This window comes from Cryptomeria japonica, chromosome 6 (assembly GCF_030272615.1).
Source record: "Cryptomeria japonica chromosome 6, Sugi_1.0, whole genome shotgun sequence".
NCBI lineage: Eukaryota > Viridiplantae > Streptophyta > Pinopsida > Cupressales > Cupressaceae > Cryptomeria > Cryptomeria japonica.
This window is the reverse complement of record NC_081410.1, coordinates 420,673,142-420,697,011: the sequence shown is the minus strand read 5'-3', so window position 1 is coordinate 420,697,011 and position 23,870 is coordinate 420,673,142. Positions and strand designations below refer to the sequence as shown.

The following is a 23,870-nucleotide window of genomic DNA, read 5'->3' as shown; positions in this document are numbered from 1 at the left end:
TAACTCTTTAAAATAAAAAACACTAAACAATATTTTTAACTTCCAGAAATAAAAAAACCGACATAAAATTATTTTGCATTATGCATAAGAATCTTGTTTTGTTTTAGATGACTCTCATGGCATTTTGCGAATAGCAATGGGTACTCGAAAACATGAGCACTTGATTTTTGTGGCCCGCTAAAAGAATTGCACACCAGACGTGATAATGAGCATCCATATCACTAGCACCATCGATCAAAATATCTCTTGCTGCATTCCCTCACTTGATGCCTGCTTGCTGTTGTCGCCGCCATTTTTCATATTTTGGCTTTCTTTGACGACCCCTAGCTGGACACAAATCAATGATGCCAAAAGAAGAATGATTAAATAGTTAATATTGTAAATGATGTTCAATTTACATTCAATATGCAATTTATATTCTATTTAAAATGATCTTGTTATATATATATATTACTGAATTAATATATGAATCTGACTATCTTCTTCTTTGTGGCAGGTGAGAGGAGCATTTGTTGTTTTCTATGTCCTATCTCACGAATGCCATTCAATATAAGTATATAACAAGTGGGGTACGATCAAGCAATGCCTTGATTGGTCATGACCGATCAAGACATTACTTGATCGTGCCTCTTTGTTAATACCAAGCAAATGCATGTTCATTGCTAATGTCAATCGGTATGTAAATACTTTAACACTCGATGACTATCGGTGTTTGCATAATACTAACAGCCAATAGTTATCGGCATGTGGTTAGCCTTAACAGCCGATAACTATCGGTGTAGGCTTAACAACCAATAACTATCGGTAACCTTTATCATGCCACCCGATATATATTGAAGCATATATAACCCAATATCAATCGGTGTTTGATTAATCATTTATTATTATTATCAATTATGTTAATCGATACAAATCGGAATGCAAGATTTAGTAATCGATGAACATAAACAAAAGATATAGTATGATTATCAATCTTAAGGGTTTGCTCGAACTGAATAGGTTATTTATATGCAAATGTAGAATGGCTATCAAAGAGGAATTAATTGCTTGAAGGTTTTTATCATAGTTATCGATATGATAGATGATTGAATGAGAGACTTCATTTATCTCTCATTCAATCATTTATCTTACCGAAGCTATCATGCATTAACAAATATCATGAAGTAGTTTTAAAACTTAAGCCATATCAGCAAAATCGTGTGGGGAAAAAATTGGCAAACCAAAAAAGTATTGAAAAAAGGGGCAAAAACTAGATGGTGACAGTTGTACAAAGTCAACATATAAACTAAGTACAAAGATAAAAAAACTCAAATGTAGCTAGTGACTCTTGCTACTATAAGTAGAGCTATGCTAGAGGGCAAGAGGTCTTGATGATGAAGCTTTTGGGTAAGAGCCTATCCTAGCCTGTTCAATAACACGAGGATCCAAGTTGGCCTTCGTTAGGATCTTAAAATCCTAAGGCTCAAGAAAAGCATCATCACCAACAATCCACTTAGGCTCTGGATCAATCTCGTCAAGGTTAATTGGCTTGTCATCCTCAATAGATCCTATTTCTGTCCATGTAGAAATTAGTCTTTGCCTACAAGTGAGAAACATAATGAATATGATTTCAATTGACTATAGGTATATTAAAAGTTAACTTTGAGCTTTCTTTAGCTTAAAGCAGAGGTTGTGGTGAAAAAACACCAAATCATTCATCAGTTGTCCATGTAGAATTTAGTCTTTGCCTTATAAGTGAAAAACATAATTAATACAATTTCAACTAACTGTAGGTATATTAAAAGTTTAACTTGAGCTTTCTTTAGCTTCAAGCAGATGTTGTGGTGAAAAAACACCAAGTCATTCATCAATTGATGTGTCCAAGTACGCTCATAAGCGAACGAGCTGCATGGCTGGCTTAAAATGCGTTTCACCATCCACTTAAGATTTTTGGTTCCATGATAAAAAATTCCTACCTCTGCATTGAAAAAAACATTATATGTAGATGATATAATGTAAGAATTTCTTAAAATATTAACACATTTGATGATCATGTCCACAAAATAGACTCTTAAAAGTTCATAGAGTCTTCCTAGTGGGAAAGTCTTCTTGACTTCCACAACAACCTTAGAATGTAGAAAACACCTTGCTTTCTTGTACATTGGCAACTCTGCCATAGCTTAATGCAGTATTCCGAGTTTGGAAACATGCATATGAACTAGCCCCGTGTGATCTCAATGTCAAGGGATTGAGAAAGTATCTTGCAACATGGAAAGGAGAGTGGATTTGTCGATCTCATCTCTCATCAATTATGTCCCATAATGTTATATACCTATCCTTTTTTTTTTCAATCCTACCCCTCATCACCTTCTCGGCCCTATGCATGGTGCTATACAAATATCCCATGGGAGATTTATCCCCATCCACTTGTCTCAAGACTTTTATTAGAGGCTTTAAAAATTGTACAACTTGTTTAGCCGCATGCCAAAAACTAGTAGAATACATATACTTTGCCACTGCTATGCCATCTTTTTGATTTGTGAAGCCAAACTCCATCTACTCTTTTTGCAAAACCTCTTTAACCCATTCAAGTTTTCCAATGTCCTCTAGGGTTAGATCAAGGCAATGTGCTGCACATGGGGTGAAAAACATGAAGAGGTTTTTTTTGTTTGTCTCTCCTAGTGGCACACAAGGAACAACATTGTTTATAATGAACTGAACCACATTTTGCACTTTCCATCCATGCCCATTAGGTTAAATATCTCGAACTTCGCAGCTGCAGATTTGATTGTATTTGATGCATCAACAAATGTAAAAAATATCATGCCAGTATCACAAGAGATCAGAAAGTTGATGAGGGTTTGGTTCCTTCTAGCTATCCATCCATCTAACTTAATGATGCAACCACTATTAACCCACTCTAATCGATGCACATTAACAACATCTTTAGCATCATGCACTGCATCATTGAGCATACCTACCTTCAATGACTTATAAGATAGGGCTTGAAATCCAGGACTTGTAGTTGCAATAACATCCACCTTACCTTGCCAATATGGAGACCTGGCAACATGGAATGGCAAGCTAAAGTAGTACAAAAAAATTGCAATCCCCTACTTTGCTTGTTCATGGACATTCTTCTTCTATCATGTACACTCCAAAGTGGTTTGTTATCTTGGCATAGTATGAGGTGCAAAGAAAGATTTAATGTTTCTTCCACTTGTATTTGGGCCACATTTTGTAGAAGAAGGTGTTGACCCAGATTCCTTAAAATCATAGTTACAAGACTTGGAATTGCCTTGGACTTGGCAAGCATGTTTTGGGCTCAGCAAAAAAAATTGGCAAAATTTTGGGAAAGTGAAAGACCCAAGAAATTTAGAGATTTTTAAGGATGTATAACTTTATTCATGCATCCTTAATTAAATAAACTTAAAGACACAATAACATCATCAAATAAAATTATAAAAGCTAATTTGATCCCATACACAAGTATACATCGATCGTATAAGTATGAATTCAAATTGTAGCTGAAGGAAATAACACACTTAGATATATAAATATTGTCAAATGTATACAAATCTCATGGAACATGAAATCCATAACATCAAAATTTCCAAACAAATATCAAAACAATAACTAGAAGTTTATGGCTTAGAGGAGACTGCATCCTTCCTATGAAGGTGTCTAAGGCAAGTCCTGGATGATGTAGCAGCCATAATATATTTTTAACTATGAATATGCAGAGATTTGCAACAAGGGATATGTATTATGTAGATTTTTAAGATCACAATTCATAATTGGCCTATTACTTGCTTAGACTTATAGTTTGGTGGGGGTTTGGGGGCACCAACAAAACAAGTTTGAGGGCAGCACGCCTCGCGGGGGTTTGAGGGTGAGAGATAGGTCTAGATCTTGGGGGAGAGAGGAGAGAGTGAGATAGAGGTAGAGAGAGGGGATAGAGGAAGAGTGATTGTGAGAGAGATAGGTCCAAAGTTTAGGGGAGATAAAAAGAGTGAGAATAGAAAGAGCAAGAGAATGCTGATAGGAGGATGTTGATTACTGAAATTTTACTAAGTTTGAAAACTTATAACATCTTTTAAAACCTAGAATTTGCATTATAACTGCTAGAGATCTGAAACCACTCTTAAACATCCTGCCAATATATACATGAAATATAACTTTAAAGTATAAGAAAGGAAAAACACATATTGAAATGTATATTCTGATGAAGAGAATGAGACTGATTTAAAGACAAAAAGCATTGAAGCTTTGTGAGTTGAAAAAAAATGGCAGTCTTAGGCCCAAACTTGTCGAGTCTGGGAGTGACTGGGCCAAGTTTGAGCGCCCCCCCCCGACTGGGCGAGCCATCTGGCTCGCCTCGCGAGTTTTGGCAAGTCCAGATGAGGCTCGTTTCTCTGCCTGAAATACTCATGCGCACCATCTTCCCAACCCAAGTGATTACTTCTAGCATTTGTAGAATTAGAAGCTATTTAAACTCTGGTTTTGCCTTTTTTGCCTTACCCTCAAAAATCGAGTTAAGAGCTTGTTTTGTTTTGAAATGCGACATTTGTAGGGTAATCTATGCAAACATTGGTGCTAATTCTCACCTTTTTTGCCAAATGCCACTTGAAGTGATAAATTCCACCACTGGTTTAACTCTAACACCAGTTGCATTTAGTGTTTTGTGCTACCTGCAATTGGTGTGCTGGACATTGTAATGAAGAATTAAATCTGCAAAAGCATTCCATTCAGTCTTTAATTTTTAATGCATCTAGGGTTGGGTTTTTCCAGGTTATTTAATTTTCTTATTGAGTTGGAGTATTTTAAAGAGTCTGATTCTAAAAGTGTAAATGGTGATGGCATAGGAACATTGCATTTAAATTTCCTTGGCATGGGAAACTGAGTGTAAATGTAATTGAAAACAGGATAAATATTAGAGAAACCTAGCAAATTAGAAAACTTTGAAGTATTTGTAAAACATGGAATTTTTTTTGCTAGTGCTATTTCATGCCCAATATAGTTTAGAAAGTCTGATCAAATTTATCACATGGTGGAATGATTATTGTCTTTCAGAAGAAAATGCTGAGACTGTGGCACTACACTATTTCAATTGAATTCAGTATTTTCGATGTCTTTAAACCATTACATATGGGTTGCTCAAGGCTCAAATCAGTAATAAAATTTGATCATTTTTTTCACTGTTGAGTGATTGATAATTTAGTAGCTCTATATCAGTCAAGAAACAAGCTATCTCCAAGCTAGTCAGAAATTACTAATTGGTAAATGAAGTTTAAATCAGATAAGTTCTCAAAAGTGACATCATATTATTTAAGCACAATGGGTCGGCTAGCAATTTTTTCCCATATGCAGCTTAGGCGTTGTTTCACGTAAGAAAACATACAATCTACATTCATGTGTTTTCGTTGTTTCATAATATGAAGCTGCCCTAGAAGTCAAATATAATAATGAAATTGCATGCTCTATGTTTGAAGCAATACAACGGTACTAGAATGGTCGTTTTTAAAATCCAATGTTATTATCCAGCAATCATGATAAACACCTTTTGTAATTTCTAATTTGTCATGATTCATAATTTTAAAGTATTAAGTGCCATTTGACATTTTAGCCGTCATATGGAGAAAAGGTATGCAACATTTTGACTGACATATAAACAAAAACTAGAGACATCATTTTGACATTTAATATTTCCGAGACCTGCCACTATAAGGTGTATATATAGAAAACAGGATCCAAGTTTACACACAAATAAAAATGATATGATTTTGGCATAAGATATGGTGATCATCACTATTAAGAGTTTATTTGTTGCCTTTGAGCATTTTGTTGAAACCTTTCGTATTACTTCTCCTAATTTTTACTTGACATTTCATGATTTGAGCAAGTTTTGGAACAATATATGTTTAAAAAGCAATTTGGTAGAAAAAGGAATGGGGATTCAGAGTTGGCCACCATAGCCAAATTCAAGGGTAAGGGGAAGAAGTTTGATGGCAAAGACAAAGAGTGCAACAATAGAACATATGACATAGGTAATCAAAAGTCTTTTTTAAATGTTACTATTTGTGGACATAAGAAAAAGTTTTCTAGGAAATGGTTGGCAGATCAGGAAAACCAACCAAGTGCCTAAGAAACAAGATGATACCAAAATGATGAGGATCTATTTATTTTTATAGCTGTGGATCAAGTAAATAATTTGAAAAATTGTGCTTCTTGTATATATAAAAAAACAGGGTCCGAGTGTACATACAAATAACAATGATAATATTTATGCGAATTTAGAATAACACTTTCAGTTTTTGGCATGGTAGTTAAGATATCTTGCAGCTTGCCAACTCAATGCAAAAACTTATGTCCAGTCTGTCTTTCACTGTAACGTTTTCACTCTTTCATGTCATTTTTTACTATTTCCTGACCAGCTGTGCAATGAATATGTTGCACAACCCGATTTATAGCCAATTCATGGTTTTTTTTATTGTTTTATGAGTTTTTTTGGTTTTTGTGTCATTTTTAGGGTTTCGTTTTTTTTTAAGCATTTTTTCCTGATTTATTGAACAATTTAATTGTGATATAAGTGGAGATAAAACTGTTGAAAGTTGTTGACCTATTTAATCATGATTTTAGATTTTTTGGTGGAAAATGTCAGGCAGCTAGGTGACTCTTGATTAATTGTGACCAATTGCATTTTATTTTAGTCTTTTGCTTCTATGATTCAAACTATTAAATACTTGTTAAACTATATAGTAATAATATGTAAGAAAATTATAAATTAAAAATAATATAAAATTTTGAAATTACAAATCAAAAACTTGTATATTTATACAATGGTATCAGATACAAGTATGTTTATTTATTTATTAAGTTTTTATGCAAATTGCTACCAAAGGGGGTAGCTCCCTATATTAGCTTAAAAAGATAAAGAAATTACATATTAGGTTTGCAGCTGGTGGAATAAGAAAATCATTCCTCCACTCAGCTTGAAGATCCTATCCAATTGTGCGGCTGTGAACAGGTTTTCATTTTCAGCCATAGAGTTGCTGAACTCCTCTATGTTTGGTTTGACAAATTCCCTCTATGAGGAGGGTACAGGCTTTGCTTATGTTTACTTTCTTGCCTTCACACTCTGGTCCTTCAAGTAGGTTCCTGCATTCTCTTTGGTTTGTTAATCGTTTGCATTGGAGGATAAGCTTGCAAAGTACTCTTCTTTTTCACTTGAAGCTTGCCAAGGATAATTCTTCAAAGGTAGATGGTAGAAATTAGAAGGCTAAAACATAGGAAGCATCAAGAGAAATTGTTGGCACAAAATATCTAAGTTACCAGTTCTGGTTCTGGTTTTGGGGCTTAGTTTGGGGATTTGACAAAATGGTTTTTTTTTGGTTCCTTGGTGTTGAATATAATGTTGTCATTGATGTCAAAGGTGTGATTGGTGATGTCAAAGAGGTTATGTTAGAGTATTTGAGAACAACGAATGATAGAATCTAGTAATGTTAGATAGCTCTCTTGCAGAATGTTAATTTTATCATCATGTACTGGTATCAGTTGTTTTTGGTTTTCTAATGTATTTGCAAAGCTTCAAAAGTGTCTGTGGTAGGTTTCTGAGTTTTGCTGCTTAGAGACAATATTTGTATTATGTTGCATTGTCATGGTTTTCGGTACCGCATTCTACTGTAGTTATGGCTTGCGGTTTTGAAGTAAATTCACACATGAAGCACGTTATATCCAAGTTTCAAAGGATTCGACCAAGTGTACAAAAAGTCAGAAGTGACATAGTGCACATTGTGTTGGCTTGATGACTGTGCATATGTTCTTGTTGGATGTAGCAGAGAATGAAACGTGCACCAACTGGAAGAAGCATGTCAAGGTGGTTTTGGACTAGTTGAGTTTGTGTTGGGTAATGCATAACGTGATCTAACTCCTGGTGTAACTTGTTGGCTTTAGAACCTAGCTGACAACACATTTGGTTTAAGCAATGTACTTCTGGCTGATTTGCGAATATTGTAAATACGTTTTAGGCTGACATGAAGATGTAATTAGTATATTGGAATACATAAATAATGCCAGTTAGTTCCATTCTAATGTGAGAAGATTTTAGAGAAGTTGCAGAAGTTGTGCAAACTGTATATTGATAAGAGGAGTATAGATGTGAGAAGTGTGCCAACTAAGATTCATATTTTATACACATTGTGAGAATATTCTAAAACAGATCAGATCAGACAGATGATGAAGACTGAAACCATATAATATATCTTTTGTATTTCCTATTGTATTTGAGGTTGGTGCCTCATTATCTAAGTTGGTGCTCGGTTCTTTGGATTAGGGGATTGGTGTCTCCTATAGGTTGGTGCCTGCAAATCAGATTGGGGATTGGTGTTTCCATCCTAGGTTGAAATTTCAATGGGTTGGTGCTTGCAAAATTATTTTAAGTTATTTATATTTCTGTGAGGCTGAGTAGATCCAAGAAGCTTTTTTCACCATGGTTTCTCCCTTTTGGGTTTCCATGTAAATCTGGTGCTCTCTTGTGTTGATGTGTGATTGTGCTTATTACTTGCATAGCTGCTTTAATGATAATGTGAGATGCAGTAATTGTTTTAATGTTGCATTGGTTTTGAAGTTAAAGTTGGCATATGTTGATTCCCTCAACCCCTCAACCCCCATGTATATTTGTGTTCTTAATACTCCATACAAAAACATATAAAAATGATAAATAACAAATATATTGGATGCATTATCCCATCTTACCAACATAGTCATTAATATGGTGTATCTGAAAGTTGTATAAAACACTTGAGGAATTAAGGAATGAACTTGTGTAGATTTTACAATAATACAATTGTTTTTAAGCTTAAGTAGGCCATTAGCCGGACAGTATTATTTAAATTTGCTTTCTGCAAGATGATAAGAGACATCTTTGACTATGATGTTGGTTTTATGCTTTAACACGGCTGACATATGACAGATGTTGGTTGATGATATTGGAGATGTTACAATCACCAATGATGGAGCAACCATTTTGAAGATGCTGGAGGTGGAGCATCCAGCTGCAAAGGTTGTGTTATTTGTTCTCTTGTTTTTTCTTATCATCCCTTTGTTGTTCTTATCAGCTACGCTATACGCAGTCAGTCGTATTGGATGAAAAAAATTACATTATTTTGTCTTGTTCTTCAAGATCCCACTATGTTTATCAATTTCATTCTATAAAATTTTTCAGTGCACTCAAAATGTATTGTTGACAAGGTTGGCGTGTTGTTCATCGATCTCTAGGTTTTGGTGGAACTTGCAGAATTGCAGGATCGAGAAGTTGGGGATGGCACAACATCAGTTGTTATTATTGCTGCGGAGTTGCTGAAGGTATGTTGTACAGATTATATCTCCTTTTAGGGAAATTGTCTTTTGTTTGACCTTATATACTTTTCTAAGAACTTTAAATCTTTACCTTTCTTTTTTAGCTTCTTATTTCAAATTTCTTCAAGGGATCTTCTTACAGTCTGCTGCATGTGCCATTTGATTTTTGTACTTTCAGCGGGCAAATGACCTGGTTCGGAATAAAATCCATCCAACTTCTATCATCAGTGGATATAGGGTAATTTTAGCTATTTACCTTACTAATAAGAAATGTATGCATACAGAATTGTATTCATGGATTAAATAAGCATAGTTTGTGAGAATTAGAATCAGCTGTTTTGCTGTAATTTAGATGATTGTTTTATAATTTGAGTGTTTTCAGTTGCAAATCATATTGTGATTTTTATTTTGAACAGCTTGCCATGAGGGAAGCCTGCAAATACATTGATGACAAATTGGCTGTCAAGGTGAGTTATGCATCGATAGTGTTAAGGATGCTTCTAAAAGTAATGCTTGCTTGATGTACAGTCTCATATGTTGTGTGTTTAGGTTTAATTGTTAACATCATATTCAGATTTTATTGGGGAGTCGCATTTTCAGCTTCTTATATTTGTATTAACTTGATAATAGGAGGTGACCTTTTTTGTATAGGAATAAATGTTAAAGATTTTGAAATTTGATCTATCATCTAGAATATTTTGATGAGATTCCTTTTGCCTTGATGTTGAATGCTTAGTACGACAATGAGGCCAACTTTTGAGGAGTTGAATGTCTCATAACAGGTTGAGAAGCTTGGCAAGGATTCTCTTATCAACTGTGCAAAGACTAGCATGTCCTCAAAAATTGTAGCTACTGACGATGACTTGTTTTCAAAAATGGTATGTCTTACTAGATCAATCCAGAATAATAATTAAATGGTGTGAGTTTAAATTATCATTGTGCTATAAATGATGAAACTGTGGATGCAAGCAGAAATATGGTGTTATTTTCAACTTTGTACATGTTCTTGCCATTAAAATTTGATTTTATTCATGAATTGTTCATAAATATTATATGATGATGGCTGAAAAATGTGAACATGTATATTAACTCTGTGCTTTCACAAATAAACACTTTTCTTGGGCCTTAAAAATTGCAAATATGGGAAGAGCTTCAGATACATGGTATTGCATTGTGTTGCCTGGTTAACATTGTTAGGAAGCAAAAATTTTACACTTTAGGTTCTTCTTCTAAACCAGTGTAGACAGATTACATAGAAGTGAAAAACAAAAGATGACTGATGAAACCCTGCAAGCACTATATTGAACTTAATTAACATAAGATTATGTTGATTAATCAGTCACATAAGCATATAAATGTTTATGTGAAGATCAAGCTCCAAGACAATGTTTGAGTGGATCGGACTTCCATGATACAATTCAGTTTACAGTGTTGGTATGTCATAAAAACCTTCTTTATACATCATTATTGAATTATTCTCATTTAGAGTCTATGAACCTCAGATATTTAGAATCCTGCAAAGAAAAGCTTAAAGCGTTGGTATGTCATAAAAACCTTCTTTATTCATCATTATTGAATTATTCTCATTTAGAGTCTATGAACGTCAGATATTTAGAATCCTGCAAAGAAAAGCTTAAAGCTAATATTGGAACCTATTATGAATCAAAACATCTTCTAAAGAGTAAAGCCAAATGTAGACTTAGGAAATATGTTTCTTTTCTTTCATAATTTATGGAGGGATGATATTGGGGCCCTCACTCATAGGCAAAGCAAACAAAATACACCATAGACTATCAGACAAGGGGGCTTAGTACCAAAAAATTGCAGAAATAGTGACCTAAGTCCAACAAAAATCAATAATGCCAAAAAATGGACAATATGGATATGGGACCAGCCAAAAGAAAAAGAGTGTTATGACAAGGAATAAACTTCCCAACCATCAACACCACCACTGCATCCAGAAAATGAATCTGCCAAATAAGGAGATTTATTACCATGAATAATCTCCTTGCACTATACAGAATCACGGAGGGCTTCATCTACCGACTATGGGATACTGTAAGTGTTGGTAACCTTAAGGGGTCCTAGGAGTGGGTTACGGAGAGATTTTGCAGAATGGAACGCAAATCTAAATAGGACTGCAAATCCATGAGGTACTGGTAACCTGCCAGCACTTCCTTGTTCAATACTCAAACACCACTCTTAGAAGCTAACTTCTGCAAGGTAGCACCTGTTGAAGAGGAAGGCATTTTTAGTTGTAAATGCAGAAAGAGATTTATTGGAGAGGAGTGGAAGCATTGCAGCCAAGTCCGTAATGTCCGCTTTTCCTATGCTCTAGTTTTTGTCCTAAAATAACAATTCTAAAACAAGTGGTGGAATAGAGTTAGCGATATCATTTACCAATTGTGGAACAAAATAGTTCCTGGTTGAGACCTTGCAATTATGTTAGGAAATCCTCGAAGCATAATCCATAAAATACATCTTTGCTACTAGAAACATTATCTCAACAAGCGTAGGTCTTTCCGAGTAGGGTTGGGAACATTAACTCAATCATATGATATAACTAATTTGATTGAGGGAGTTCCTTGTAAAATCATGTAAGGTGCCTCAAGCTTATTCCTTTCCATCAAGCCCAAGAGCATGGAATGACATCCACCATTCGGCCGCCTGGCCCCACTCAAGGTGGCTCTACTTGAATGGAACTTAGGTGCTTCTTGCATCCCATATTATGTATTCCAATAATACATTTACCTAACAACCTATCCTCATTATGGTGTCCCTTGGGAGATCATACAAGGCCCCTCGAGCCTTTCCATAAAATCCAGGAGCACCGATGGCACCCGCCATTTGGTCTCCCAGCCCCACTTGGGGTGTCTCTACATGAATGGATCACTAGCTACTTGCATCCCTCATATGTACATTCTCCCCTCCATAATGGGACGGTTCGTTGGTTAAAGTGTTTAAGAGTCTTTGATATCTATTATGCATTAGCAAACAGTATGTTAACTGCTTATCATTCCTACCACTTATCAAGTGGAAGACAAGATAACAAATCAGCCAGAACAGAATTCCTTGCATTATGCATCTTATCAAGCACCTTTCATTGTCTGCTGGCTTTCCCTTAGTAATTCTGAAATCAATTAACCAGTTAAGACACTCAGATCAGATAGTCAGTTAAGATCCATTGACTTGCTGTCTATTTCTCCCCTCTTGTCTTGTATATATATATATATATATATACGAATAGTCATGACCTTGGCAAGTCTACTTCTTCCTCAAAAGAGGCGTCTCTTGTAAACCACCCTTTGCCTTTTCATTAATAAATTGCTTTTTGTTTATGTGTTAAGATAACAACCGATACCTCTCGACTTGCCATTTACTTGGTTCCTTTGCAAATAATCAGTGATATTCTTGCTGCGTGACTCATTTTGGATTAGTGCTTATCCATCAAGGCTGTAGAAATGAATATCTTTACTGATTGGTTAGGACTGGAGATTGTCGATCAGTGGAAAGATTATTGTGAATGCTTAAGTTCTTATCTGCCACCCTCCAGCCTTAGAAAATCGTGCAGTCTTATCGATAAGATGATTTTCTGGATGTATGTATCTGAATCCATCCAAATGACCGCATGAAAGATGTTATTAAGGTGGGGCATGACACATAATTTTCTGCCCTAAACCTGCTCCTCATCTCCTCTTAATCTGCCTTTTTATGTCTGCCCCAACTAGAATTATATTTCAATCTGTTCTCCCCTCATTTTACCATATTTTATCTCCCTTTATACCACATCAAAGGGTGCGGTTCTCCAAGAGAGGTGACCTCTTTAGGAGGGTCGGCGTTTAGTTCATTTTGCCTAGACTTAATTACAAGCTCAGCCCTTTAATCTAGTTTCTTATTTATTTGTATTTTTATCATCTATTTGAGTTGGCCCATGATTTCTATTAATTTCAGTTAAGCCCTAGGTTGGCTCTTCTGAATTTGCAGCCCTAGTTTCTATATTAGAAATGGTGGGGGCATGGCAAACTTCTTACCATGGCATTTAAAGCCTTTTCATCAAAACAATGTAGAATTGTTTTGGTATAGACAATTTATTGTGATGCTTCCTAGAATCTCCAAACCTTTTAGGCTCCAAGATATATGTTACCAAGTTCAAGGAAAGTATCGTTGAACTTCATAAACATGTCATGGAGTTTGAGAGTTGTTATGGAAGTTGAACCATTTCAACCATTTCTATGTGATTCATCATTCCCTAATGGTTAGGTAGTTTAATTAGAAGAGGCAAACTATGTTGGTGGATGACCTAGCATAGCACAAGCCTCAAGAGGGCCATTTCGATTATGTGACTACTACATTATCCGATGTTCGAAATAATGCAGTGATGTTTGTTGTGAATTAGCCTTTGTGGTTTCCCTTGAGAGGTATGTTGGACCTTGCTGAAGCAATGGTAGAAACTATCAAAGGTTTGGCAACAAGATGTTTAGTGCAGAGTCCAATCTCGTGTAGAGTGCCTGCACCATTGTAGGGATGTGTGTGACATTGACAAAGGATGGATTGATGATCCTTGTGTAATGAGAACCATTTGGAAGGTGCTTTGATATACCATAGATTATGGAAATGTTAACACAGGCACCTCAACCCATGATATAGGTCTTGTTGGTACAATAACATTAGCTTAGTAGGCAGGCATACAGATAGATAAAGGATGGCAATAAATTGGAAAATAACACCCATACATCTTACTCAAGAGTGTACTATAACTGCATGTGTCTCATAGAATAAATAGATAAATGAACAACATTAGTATTCAATTTCTATATATCTCATCATCATTGCTTACATCTATCTTACAAAGCTTTTGCACACACATATGACTTCATCTAGATCCTCATCTAAAGAGTTGTCCATTGGGGTTTTATGTGGGTCTCAAATTAGTGGTTTTAGAGAGGTTTGCCTTGTTCTTGCATGACTTTTCAAATGTGATTGAAATATTTGAGCCTCAACATTAAACATAAACAGTCATTAGACTAACTATCAAGTCATTTTGAAATGGTTCAACCAATGCAAGAGAAGATACTTGTGATGATCAAGAACGGAATTGTAGAAGCACTCAAGGACCAACTAAAACTTCTACTCAGACGGTTTGTAGAAGTCCTCGAATGGGTGGTTCCATCAACTTCATCATTAGGCCAAGACTTTTGTGGTTCAAAATTTTAGGGTTTCATATGGTCTTTTAGGGTTTAAACTTGCCATATCTTCAAAAACCTGTCCAAAATGTGACACTTGTCCAAAATGAGTTGAACCTGGCCCTGATTTATAGTTGCGAAAGGGCAGGATGTCATGATCCTGTTTTGATGGGGGATAGTCGGCCTCATGGCGGTGTTCTCTACCACACTATGTTTGCTTTAGATTAATTAAATAAATTAGAAAATTGTAATAAATGAAAGTATTATTGAATTTCCTAAATTGTAGGTGGCTGACCTGTTTTGGTTTCGCAGTAGTTTAATTTATATTTTTGTTTTTTTGTCTTTTTGCTAGCTGATTTGAGGGTCGGCCATCCCATTACCCAACATAGGAAGCCTATATAAGGCGGACTACCTGTGGAAGAAGACATGCTTGGATGACTTATCTCTGCCTTGGTGCACTATTTGGCCTTGGATGAAAACCCAAGCCTTTAGCAGGTTGGGACGTAGCTCCTAACCTTGCATTCCAATTAATCTGAGTAGTGCAGTTTATCATATGCAAACTGAATTCATTTTTCTGTGTATTAGCAGCAGTCAAGGTTTTTTAGGAGGACTCCCAGAATCCACCTGAGAATACCAATTTGGAGGTGAAAATAGAGTTACAGTGTAGAACCAATCCGTTTCTCAAGGTGCGTGATTCTGAAGGACATCACTTGATAAGGCAGTGATAGCCTTGCCACGTCCTCTATGGGCAAGGATAATACGACGATCAAAATTGAGATGGTCACAAGTTGTGAATATAGTCACAGCAGAGGCGATCTCATAATGCAGAGTGCAATCTGAAGGATTGGAGAGCCTGTGTGGTTGCAGAGGAAGAAATACAAGAGGCATACGGTATTGAATAGAGCCCACCAAACATCGCTTGTGACTGCAGCTGGAGGTTGTTGATTACTGTCACCAGGAGCGGTCAGTCCATTCTGAATACAAAAATCTGTTTGTGTACTAAATGTCAGAATAGTTATCTGACAAGGAATAGTGATATCTGTTAGTTGGGAATGCTCTTTGTAATAGAACTGAAGTATTTTCTGAATCGGTTATTGTGTTTTGGCAATTGAAATTTCACTTAATTTGTCTGCACTTGATGTTTTTCACTGGAAGTTTGTTTTGTCTGTTCATTTTACAAACCAAGATATTTCATTGGACTGTGACACGTGTTTACATCTGATGACGCCTGCAAATCGGTGAGGCTATTCAATGTGCTCTGATTCAATGGTTGTGGACTTGCGGATTTTTGATACGAAGTATTTTAATCAATGGTCTTCGTGCCCATGCAGATTAGAGATGGTGGGTCCCAGTGAATGTTGTGGAATTTTGGACTTATGACTTTTGGCATCCCTAGTGTTGTGCTGGACTGTAGGAGGATGTTCAAAAGTCTTTTCTTCACTGGAGCCCACTAATATGACATAGAAATTAGTGCTGACATGGATACTTCTTATTGGCTTGACATTTTTAAAGGCTTTGCGTGAGTCAAGATTATCTCGTCCATTGATTGTGCTGATAAAGATCAATATCAACGACTGTAATTCAAACTTGCAAAAAGTTACTAGCTCATGGCGTTTGGTTCGCGCAAGTGAATAGTAATGATGGAAATGATGATTTCAGCCTGTTTTCTCCACCAAAATTGATCAATAAATGGTGCATTTTGATTGTTGGTTTATTTCACTTGTAACTATGTGAAGATTGCAAGAGAATTGAGAGCGAAAAGACATTATTTGTGACAAACTAGGTTTTCGATTGTGACAACCAGTAAATTTGAAAATTCTCAAATTTGATCAAATTTTCTTAATTCTCCAACTATGTAGGGTTTTTTGTATCAAAATTATTATTGTATAAAGCTGTAGAAATTCTTAAATTACAAAAACCCTATATAGAATTTGTAAGACCTTAGTTTCAGAAAAACAAGATGAGTCAGTCTAAGGGCCAATCTTTCATCACCAAACGTTCGTTCAATAGGATCTTCTAGCTTGGTTACTTGGCTCATCAAGGAAGATGGTGCATGCCCCAAGAGCAAGTGCATCTTTTGTGAAGACAAGTCTACAGAATGCAGAGATACAAATATCCCATATGCAGAATGGGATTTATTTTTACACTGGTTTAAGAGAAGAGGATGAGAGGCACCTATTTCAAATGTGTGGACATATGATTTGGGTAAACTGGTTGTCCCAAACATTTTCATGAATGTAGACCTTGTAAGGGCAATTGCTAAGGCTTATGACCCTAATGTGAGAATGATAAGGGCTGGGAATGGCTGTGAGCTTACTACTATCAACAATGCTAATATCTCAGAAGCCTTTGACTCAAGTAGAGGGGCAAATAAGGCCATTAATGTTGATTTTTTCAAAGAAGAGTACTAGAAGCACAAAAATAGCTTCATGGTTATAGTATGTCCTAGGCATAGACTCAAGGGTTACAACCATAAATCTGACCCAATCCCTGGTAATGAGAAAGAGCCCTTTGGAGTGGATAGATTTGAGGATTATTGAGACATATTATTCACCATGTCAAGTATTGGGAGGGGATGTAGGGGCAAAGATCCCAGTAATATTAATGTATATGGCAGTGGACATTCAAAGTCCCATGGTAAACACTGAGTTTGATTTTGCTGCTTTAATTTCAGATGAAATTCATAAGCAGCTAGTGGAAATTAAAAGGAATGATAAAGTGGTGAATTTGAGATGGTATTCCCTGCTATGCCACTTGCTATTTTATGAAGGAAGGACAAAATGGTACAAGGCCCTCCAGGTGAAGATTACAGATGAAAAGAATAAACTGCTGCTATTCCAATGTTGGACAATTATACGGCATAAGCATTGTCCCAACGCTAATTATGTGCTTTTGGAGAATCATATTGGGTCATTTGGGTGCTGAAGTGGAAGGATTGCCAAGTGCAGCCCTGGATATTTTGCCAAGAGAAAAGACTCTTGATGTAGCAATAATGCACAATATGGTAGATTGGTATTTCCATACAGATACCACTGTCATCAGGATTTATGGATGCCCAGTAGCTCCCCATGTCCTACCTAAATTTGTGCCTTAAAGATTGGCATTTTTGGGGACAATTTGGCAAATCAATGAAATTGAAAAATGCCACCTAAAAGGTCAAAATAAGGGACTCTTTTCACCAAGATTTCACCGATCAATACTATCAAATTTATCATCCATCTAACAACTTCAAAGCAAATTACTTAAGCAAATCTAATCTAATTGTTGAAGGGAATATGCAACCATGCAACCATTTAGCAATAAAACGATTTCAAAACAATACTGATAATGAACTTTTATTACTCAAATAGCTCTGCGCAACAATTTCATAAATCTCTCCACACTGAAATGAAATGAGAGAGCGAGTTTATATAGAGTTTTTGAAAGCAAAATAAACGGCCGAGATCAATCCAAGATCGACAAATGAGATCTAGACAATCTAACCCTAGACAGAGTTTCCAAGAATAATATCAAAGATCAACTTCAAAAGAGACAAGTGGCACGAGATGCTATTTTTTAGGATTGCATCACCTTCTTCTGATATTCAATGAATTTGGACACAATTTGGTCCACTTCCTCCATGGTGACATGTGGCAACATGTTGATCCTGAACTCTAATCCTTCCAAGTCATCTGCACACAAAGCAAAGGTGATCTCCTAGTCTAATCCCTGTTTGTGAAAGGCATCTTTGATGGACATGAGGTTTGACGCCTTAGCCAAATTATTCTTCAAGACTGGTCCTGTGATGGTAAAGAAGATGTCCTGAACTCTGACCTTCAAATTCTCCAACTGTATATCGCTCTCCTAGATGGTCTCCTTGCCAATCATTTTTGCAAATACAAGGAAGATCTTGTCCTGAATTGTCTTTATCTGTCTTTCTATTCTATCAGTATCATCTTTCACCTTCTCCAAGACTTCATTCTGTGCAACTAGTGTCCAATGCCAACTGCGGAAGTCATAGGCAGCCCCTGTTTCAATTATCTTCTGATCAGCCAACTCTTGGGGTGAGATTCCTTTTAGCTCTCTAAGGCATGGAATGATTCTATCCTGGACATCCTGGAAGTCAGCCCACATTTTTGCCATGTTCTCAATCCTGGAAAGCAAAGAAGAAGTTTGATCATATCTTGATGAGATTCCTTCTATAAACTTGGCTGCCTCTTCTCTTATACTTTCTATCCAATCTTTAGTTTCTCTGGTTGTTACTGCATCTTCCTCAAAACTTTTGACTACCTATTGTGAATCCAAAAGTGGGAGAACCTCTGGATTGGCTTGATCAAGTGGCTCAGTAGTCAATTGCCGAATATATTCTTTGAAGCGCTCAACTTCTCTCTTATGTTCATTCTTCTTTTGTGTCTTTTCATCCAACTTTGCCTTCATGGAAACATTTGAATTGTCTAAGTCCTCTTTTACTTGGGCCTTTGTGCTTGGTCCCAAGTCAAAGGTAGTAATTTCATATTCATGAGGAGCAATGTCTCCCTTTGCTTTGTTCACCTTTGGCACAACTATCTGCACTGTATGGTTGCCTGTCTCATCCCTTTGGATGGTGGAGAATCTTTTAGTTGGTTTCTTCACTGCAACCTTTTCTAGTCTGGCCAAGAAATCTGTCATGTCATCCTCTTCAAGATCCTTTACTGCTGGTGTCTTTAGTTTCAATCTTTCTTTCAACCAATCAGGAGCGGTGGGCTGCTCAATGCCTTCCATCTCCTGATTGTCTTTTTCACGTCCAATACCTCGAAGGGCATAAATCATCCCTTCTTGAAATTCTCCTTCCATTTCGTTTTCTGATTCTAGAATCTCTGTGCCAGTAGGAGATGGTGGCTGTTCATTTTCCTCGTGGACTGATTCTGCATTCTCCTCTTGAATTGAAGAAGGAATATCTATTTTTGCCAATGACTCAAGATGTGGCAGAACGAGATGGTTCCACCCTTTGCTTCTTCTGAGTAGGCTCTTCATTCACAACTGCTTTCCCCTTTCTTTTAGTATTGACACTTTGAGTTGCTTCTTCATTTGAGAAGTATCCTTCTGCTTCTCCCATCAGACCATAGGTCAATGCTACATTTCTCCATTTCAATTTGTGACACTACTGTTCAACCCACCATTTGGAATATTTCATAACTGGCCGCATTAGGGTGGTTAGGTCTGCATGCTCTGGCTCTGACCACTTGATAGGAGGAAGGGGTGCATGCTCATCAAAATCGGGCTGAGTATGTTCTCCATTATCTTCCTGCTGATCTGGCACAATGAAAGGTCCAGTCATCCTGATCAGGCTTAGTGGCAACCTAGAACACATCCTTTTCCTAACATCAAACTCATCTGCTGCATTGGCCCAAAAATCTTCTATGTCTACCCTGTGTCTGTATCTTTCTCCATTTGCTGATCTGATGTTGTTATGAGGATCATAATTTGCTCGAGACCGGTAGAATGTGAAAGGATACCACTGCATCTCCAGCCTGACACTTTCGGTTGCCTACTCTGTCGGACAAGATTCTTCCATGTTTCCAATGAAGAATGGGAAGGATATAGCTGCCTTTTGCCTTATTCTTTTGAAAAGAAGTTCTGATATGTCTCAAGCTGTCTGAGAACTTCAAGCAGAACTATCCTGTTAGTTGGGTAAATTGGAAGTTTATAAGGACGTCCTTCAAAACCTTGGACTCTTATGAATGTGAACTTTGGAAACTGGATAAACCAGGATCCACATATTTTGATCAAACTTTTAGCCTTAGGAGATAGCCTCTGGTGAGTCCCTCCTTGCAATGTCCTTGTAATGTACATCAAGAATGCATCATATGTTCGGTAGCTCTTTTTCTTAAGCTGCAACTGCGGGTAACAATCATAGGATCTGAATTCATTCTCTCCATTGCCAACTATGCCTCTTTAAATTAGTCCAGAATATCTATAGGTTGCAGCTAATAGACAAACTATGTAAGAACTCATGTAGAATGATTTGGTCTTCTCCAAATTTATCAGCTGCTCATGGAGGTTATTGCTGATTATGCGGGACCAGTTAAACATCCTTACTCCTGATGTGATCTCGTCCATGAAGAAATACATCCATGTTTCGAATGGTGCACCTTTAGGGCTGCCCATTAGCCTATTAAACAACATGATAATATTGCCATACTCCTCCTTGAAGTATGGGCGCAACAAGACCTTAGGTACTTTCCCTTGGGGTCTCTTCTTCTCCAACAATGATTTGTTTACATTGGCTGCACAGAGCTCAGACTGAGCATCATAGATCTTCTTAGTATCCTCTTTTGTCTTGTAGGTGGTTTTATTATATTTTGGAATTCCAAATGTTTCTTGGATGGACAACTCTGAAAGGTTGGCTAAAACCCTTCCATCAGGTGCAATTATTTCTCTTGATTGTGCATTGTAGTGTATAGCACATTCAACCATAAGTTCAGGGCATTGCTTGGCCAAAGGAAATCCTGTTGCTTGGACGATGCCATTCCTCGTCATCTGGCAGGCCATAGGTGTTGGCAGGTGTCCATCAAGACCATACATTCTTTTCTTGAACTCTTCAAAGTCAACATGTCCAAGGTGACATTCTTCCATTTGGACTTGTTCTTAGATTCCATTTGCTTCCCTTTGCTGGCAAACTTCATTGATGCTTCCTGAATGGTGTCTCCTGCAAAATACATGAAAACTTAATATTATTTTCAGATTGTAATTCTGATTTCTAATCCTTTTTCCTAAAATTTCACTTTCAGCCTGTTAAATGGTTAAGTTTTTGTGAAAAAACAGATTGAAAGTGAAGGGTTTGGCCAAGAAATTGATAAAATTGAGGAAAATAAGACAGAAAGATAAGTAAATTCAGTCAGATTGAGTTTTTGAATCCTCTTTATGACTGAAATTTATCTCTGATTCTGAATTTTTTTCTTAAAATCAAAGAAAGTACTTAAATTTTTGACCTCAACACTTAAATTTTTTTTCTCTTGAAAATAAAAAATCCACAAACTTGAGAGAAAATTTCTTCTCAGTTGCTCTCTAAATTCTCAACCTGAATAATGAATTGTGAGAATGAACTGGTTGAGAATATATAAAGTTTAGGATTCTTAAACTTAGAAGTTTTATTTTTTTAATAATTTTTTATTGTTTTTTTGTTTTAAGTCTTTCCAAAATGGAAAGTTTTATTTTCTTTCAAAATTCCTTCTTAGCTAAAGAATCTTCTAGAAAATTATTTCATGAAAATAACTTTTTATTTTGGAAAATAATTTTAATTTTTCATGTGACAAATTTATTTTCCAACTTGTGTGCTTGATTTCATGTGAATAAGTTTTGTCTATCCTTATGGCGTGCCAACTTGATTATCTTCCCGCTGATTAGGCATCTTCACATATTCCATTTATGCTGAGATGAATCAATTTGTGTCAAGGGTTTAATCAATTGTGCAAGGGTTTGGACAATTTCTTCATGGCTTAAGGTTTGTGTCTTGGAACAAATTTACTTCAATATGCACCTTCTATGTCTTGGCATGCTTCATGTCGATTTATGTCAACTCTTTGTCATGTCATCTTTGGTGATTCTTCATACTTTATAGGCAAATTTTCAATATGTCATCCTTTTAAACCCTAGGTAGGAGTTTAGCTAACTCATGTCATCTTAATTAACTGCAGATCGGAGTTTAGTAGGGTTTGGACAGTCACGTGTTTTGGGTCGTGATGGGCACGTGTTTTTGGAAATTGTCTTGTTATTGTGCTTGCTGATGATCAGACAATTTGTCTTGCCTTCTATCATGTCTTTTGTCAAGGTTTACTTCATACTTTATGTGATGCTTTATTGCCCAACCTTAGGCGGTCTTGAATGAAAATGTTCCATGCTTTGGATGCCGCCTTCTTGGCAGAATTTACAAGCTTTGGACAGGTTTCAATTGGTACTTTTTTTTTTTGACAGACTTAGATATTCTCTTCTTTTCAAGGCGAACTTAGAAGACGAGATGTTTATCTTTGTAGGCAAAATTGGAGTATGTTTATGGCACGCTGCTTTATGCATATCAATCTTACAATCTGCTATCTCCTAATTCGCTGTCTATGATGATCTTGGATGAGTCTTGGACATGTCGAACTTATTGAATGCTTCCTTCAACTTCTTGGAATGCGCAAGTGATGTCTTTTACATTTCCTAACTGAGTTCGTGCATGATTGAAGGCTGTATGCTTTATATTTTCTTTGGAAAGCTTGGCTTTAATTCTTCTTCTTCAACCTTGACTGAGTCTTGGACATGTATCTTTCTCCAAATTTATCTTGCTTTATCATCAAGGGTGGACTTGATAGTCTCTTGGATAGGGTGAAGTTTGATGTTTGAAAGATTACTAAGGAGTCTTTGTGCAGATTTGAATAATCTCTCTCTCTCAAGGCGGATTTAAAGATGATCAATGGTGACTTCAGAATATTTTAGGATATGAAGATGCTCTATTGTCTTATCACCAAACCTTCAATCTGCTATCAATGGCAAACTTGGAGGATTTTGGATGTGTCAAACTTCTCAATTGCTTCTCCAAAATCCTTGATTATGCTTTGTCCCTTATCTTCAAGGTGAATTATGCTATCTCTGCTGCAGGTTTGATAACCTGATCAGACTCTGAAGCTGCTTCCTTTGCTCATACTTGGCGAATTTTTGGAGAAATCCGAACTTTGCTTGGATGAGATAAAACCTTCTTTTATAGCTTCTCAAGGGGTTTCTAGAAGCTTTCTTTAGAAGTTTGAACTTTTTGCTTGGCAAATAAGAAGGTAATTTTAGGAAAGTTTTATTGTTTTATTCCTCCTTAGGAGGAATTCAAACTTAATCCTTCTTCTAAAAGGTGAACTTAAAAGGAAAGCTTTCTTTATTTTATTGTTTTTACTGCTTTCCTCTTGAAAATTCAAACTCTTTACTTTGTTCTAATCCTTGCAAATTTAGGAAGTTTCTCAAACTTGTTACTTGCTTCTAGAAGGCGAACTTGGGAAATATCTTTATTTATTTTATTGCCATGTAATATTTCCACTTCAAACTTCAAGCGGATCCCATGCCGTGTCATTGCTTTATTGCCAGTGTGTCAACTTTGCTATCCTCCTCTTTGTCAAGTGAGTTTTAAAGTGCCATGTCATCAACACATTATTGCCAACCTAGAAGGCTCCCTAGGCGAACTTAATACTTGTTATGACAACTTCAATTTTACTTAAGTGGACCCTACATTGCCTTAGTCATCTTTTCTTAGCCTTGACGGACTTTGGAGGTATCCTTCCATCTTTGCTCATGCCTTAGGTGGAGTTTAGCTTGCTTATGCCACACACTTGGTAGGGCGGACTTTTCATTCCATGTGCCAATGTAGGG

General features: G+C 36.4%; 1 protein-coding gene across 1 annotated transcript in view; it reads left to right on the top strand.

Moving 5' to 3' along the window:
- The window catches only part of LOC131038895 (T-complex protein 1 subunit alpha), a 48,923-nt gene that overhangs the window by 2,100 nt on the left and 22,953 nt on the right, over positions 1-23,870 (top strand). The window contains exons 3-7 of the mRNA XM_057971459.2: positions 8,951-9,040; positions 9,256-9,342; positions 9,515-9,574; positions 9,753-9,803; positions 10,119-10,214. Of these exons, the coding sequence (XP_057827442.2) occupies positions 8,951-9,040; positions 9,256-9,342; positions 9,515-9,574; positions 9,753-9,803; positions 10,119-10,214 (384 nt within the window). The remainder of the gene's footprint in view (positions 1-8,950; positions 9,041-9,255; positions 9,343-9,514; positions 9,575-9,752; positions 9,804-10,118; positions 10,215-23,870) is intronic.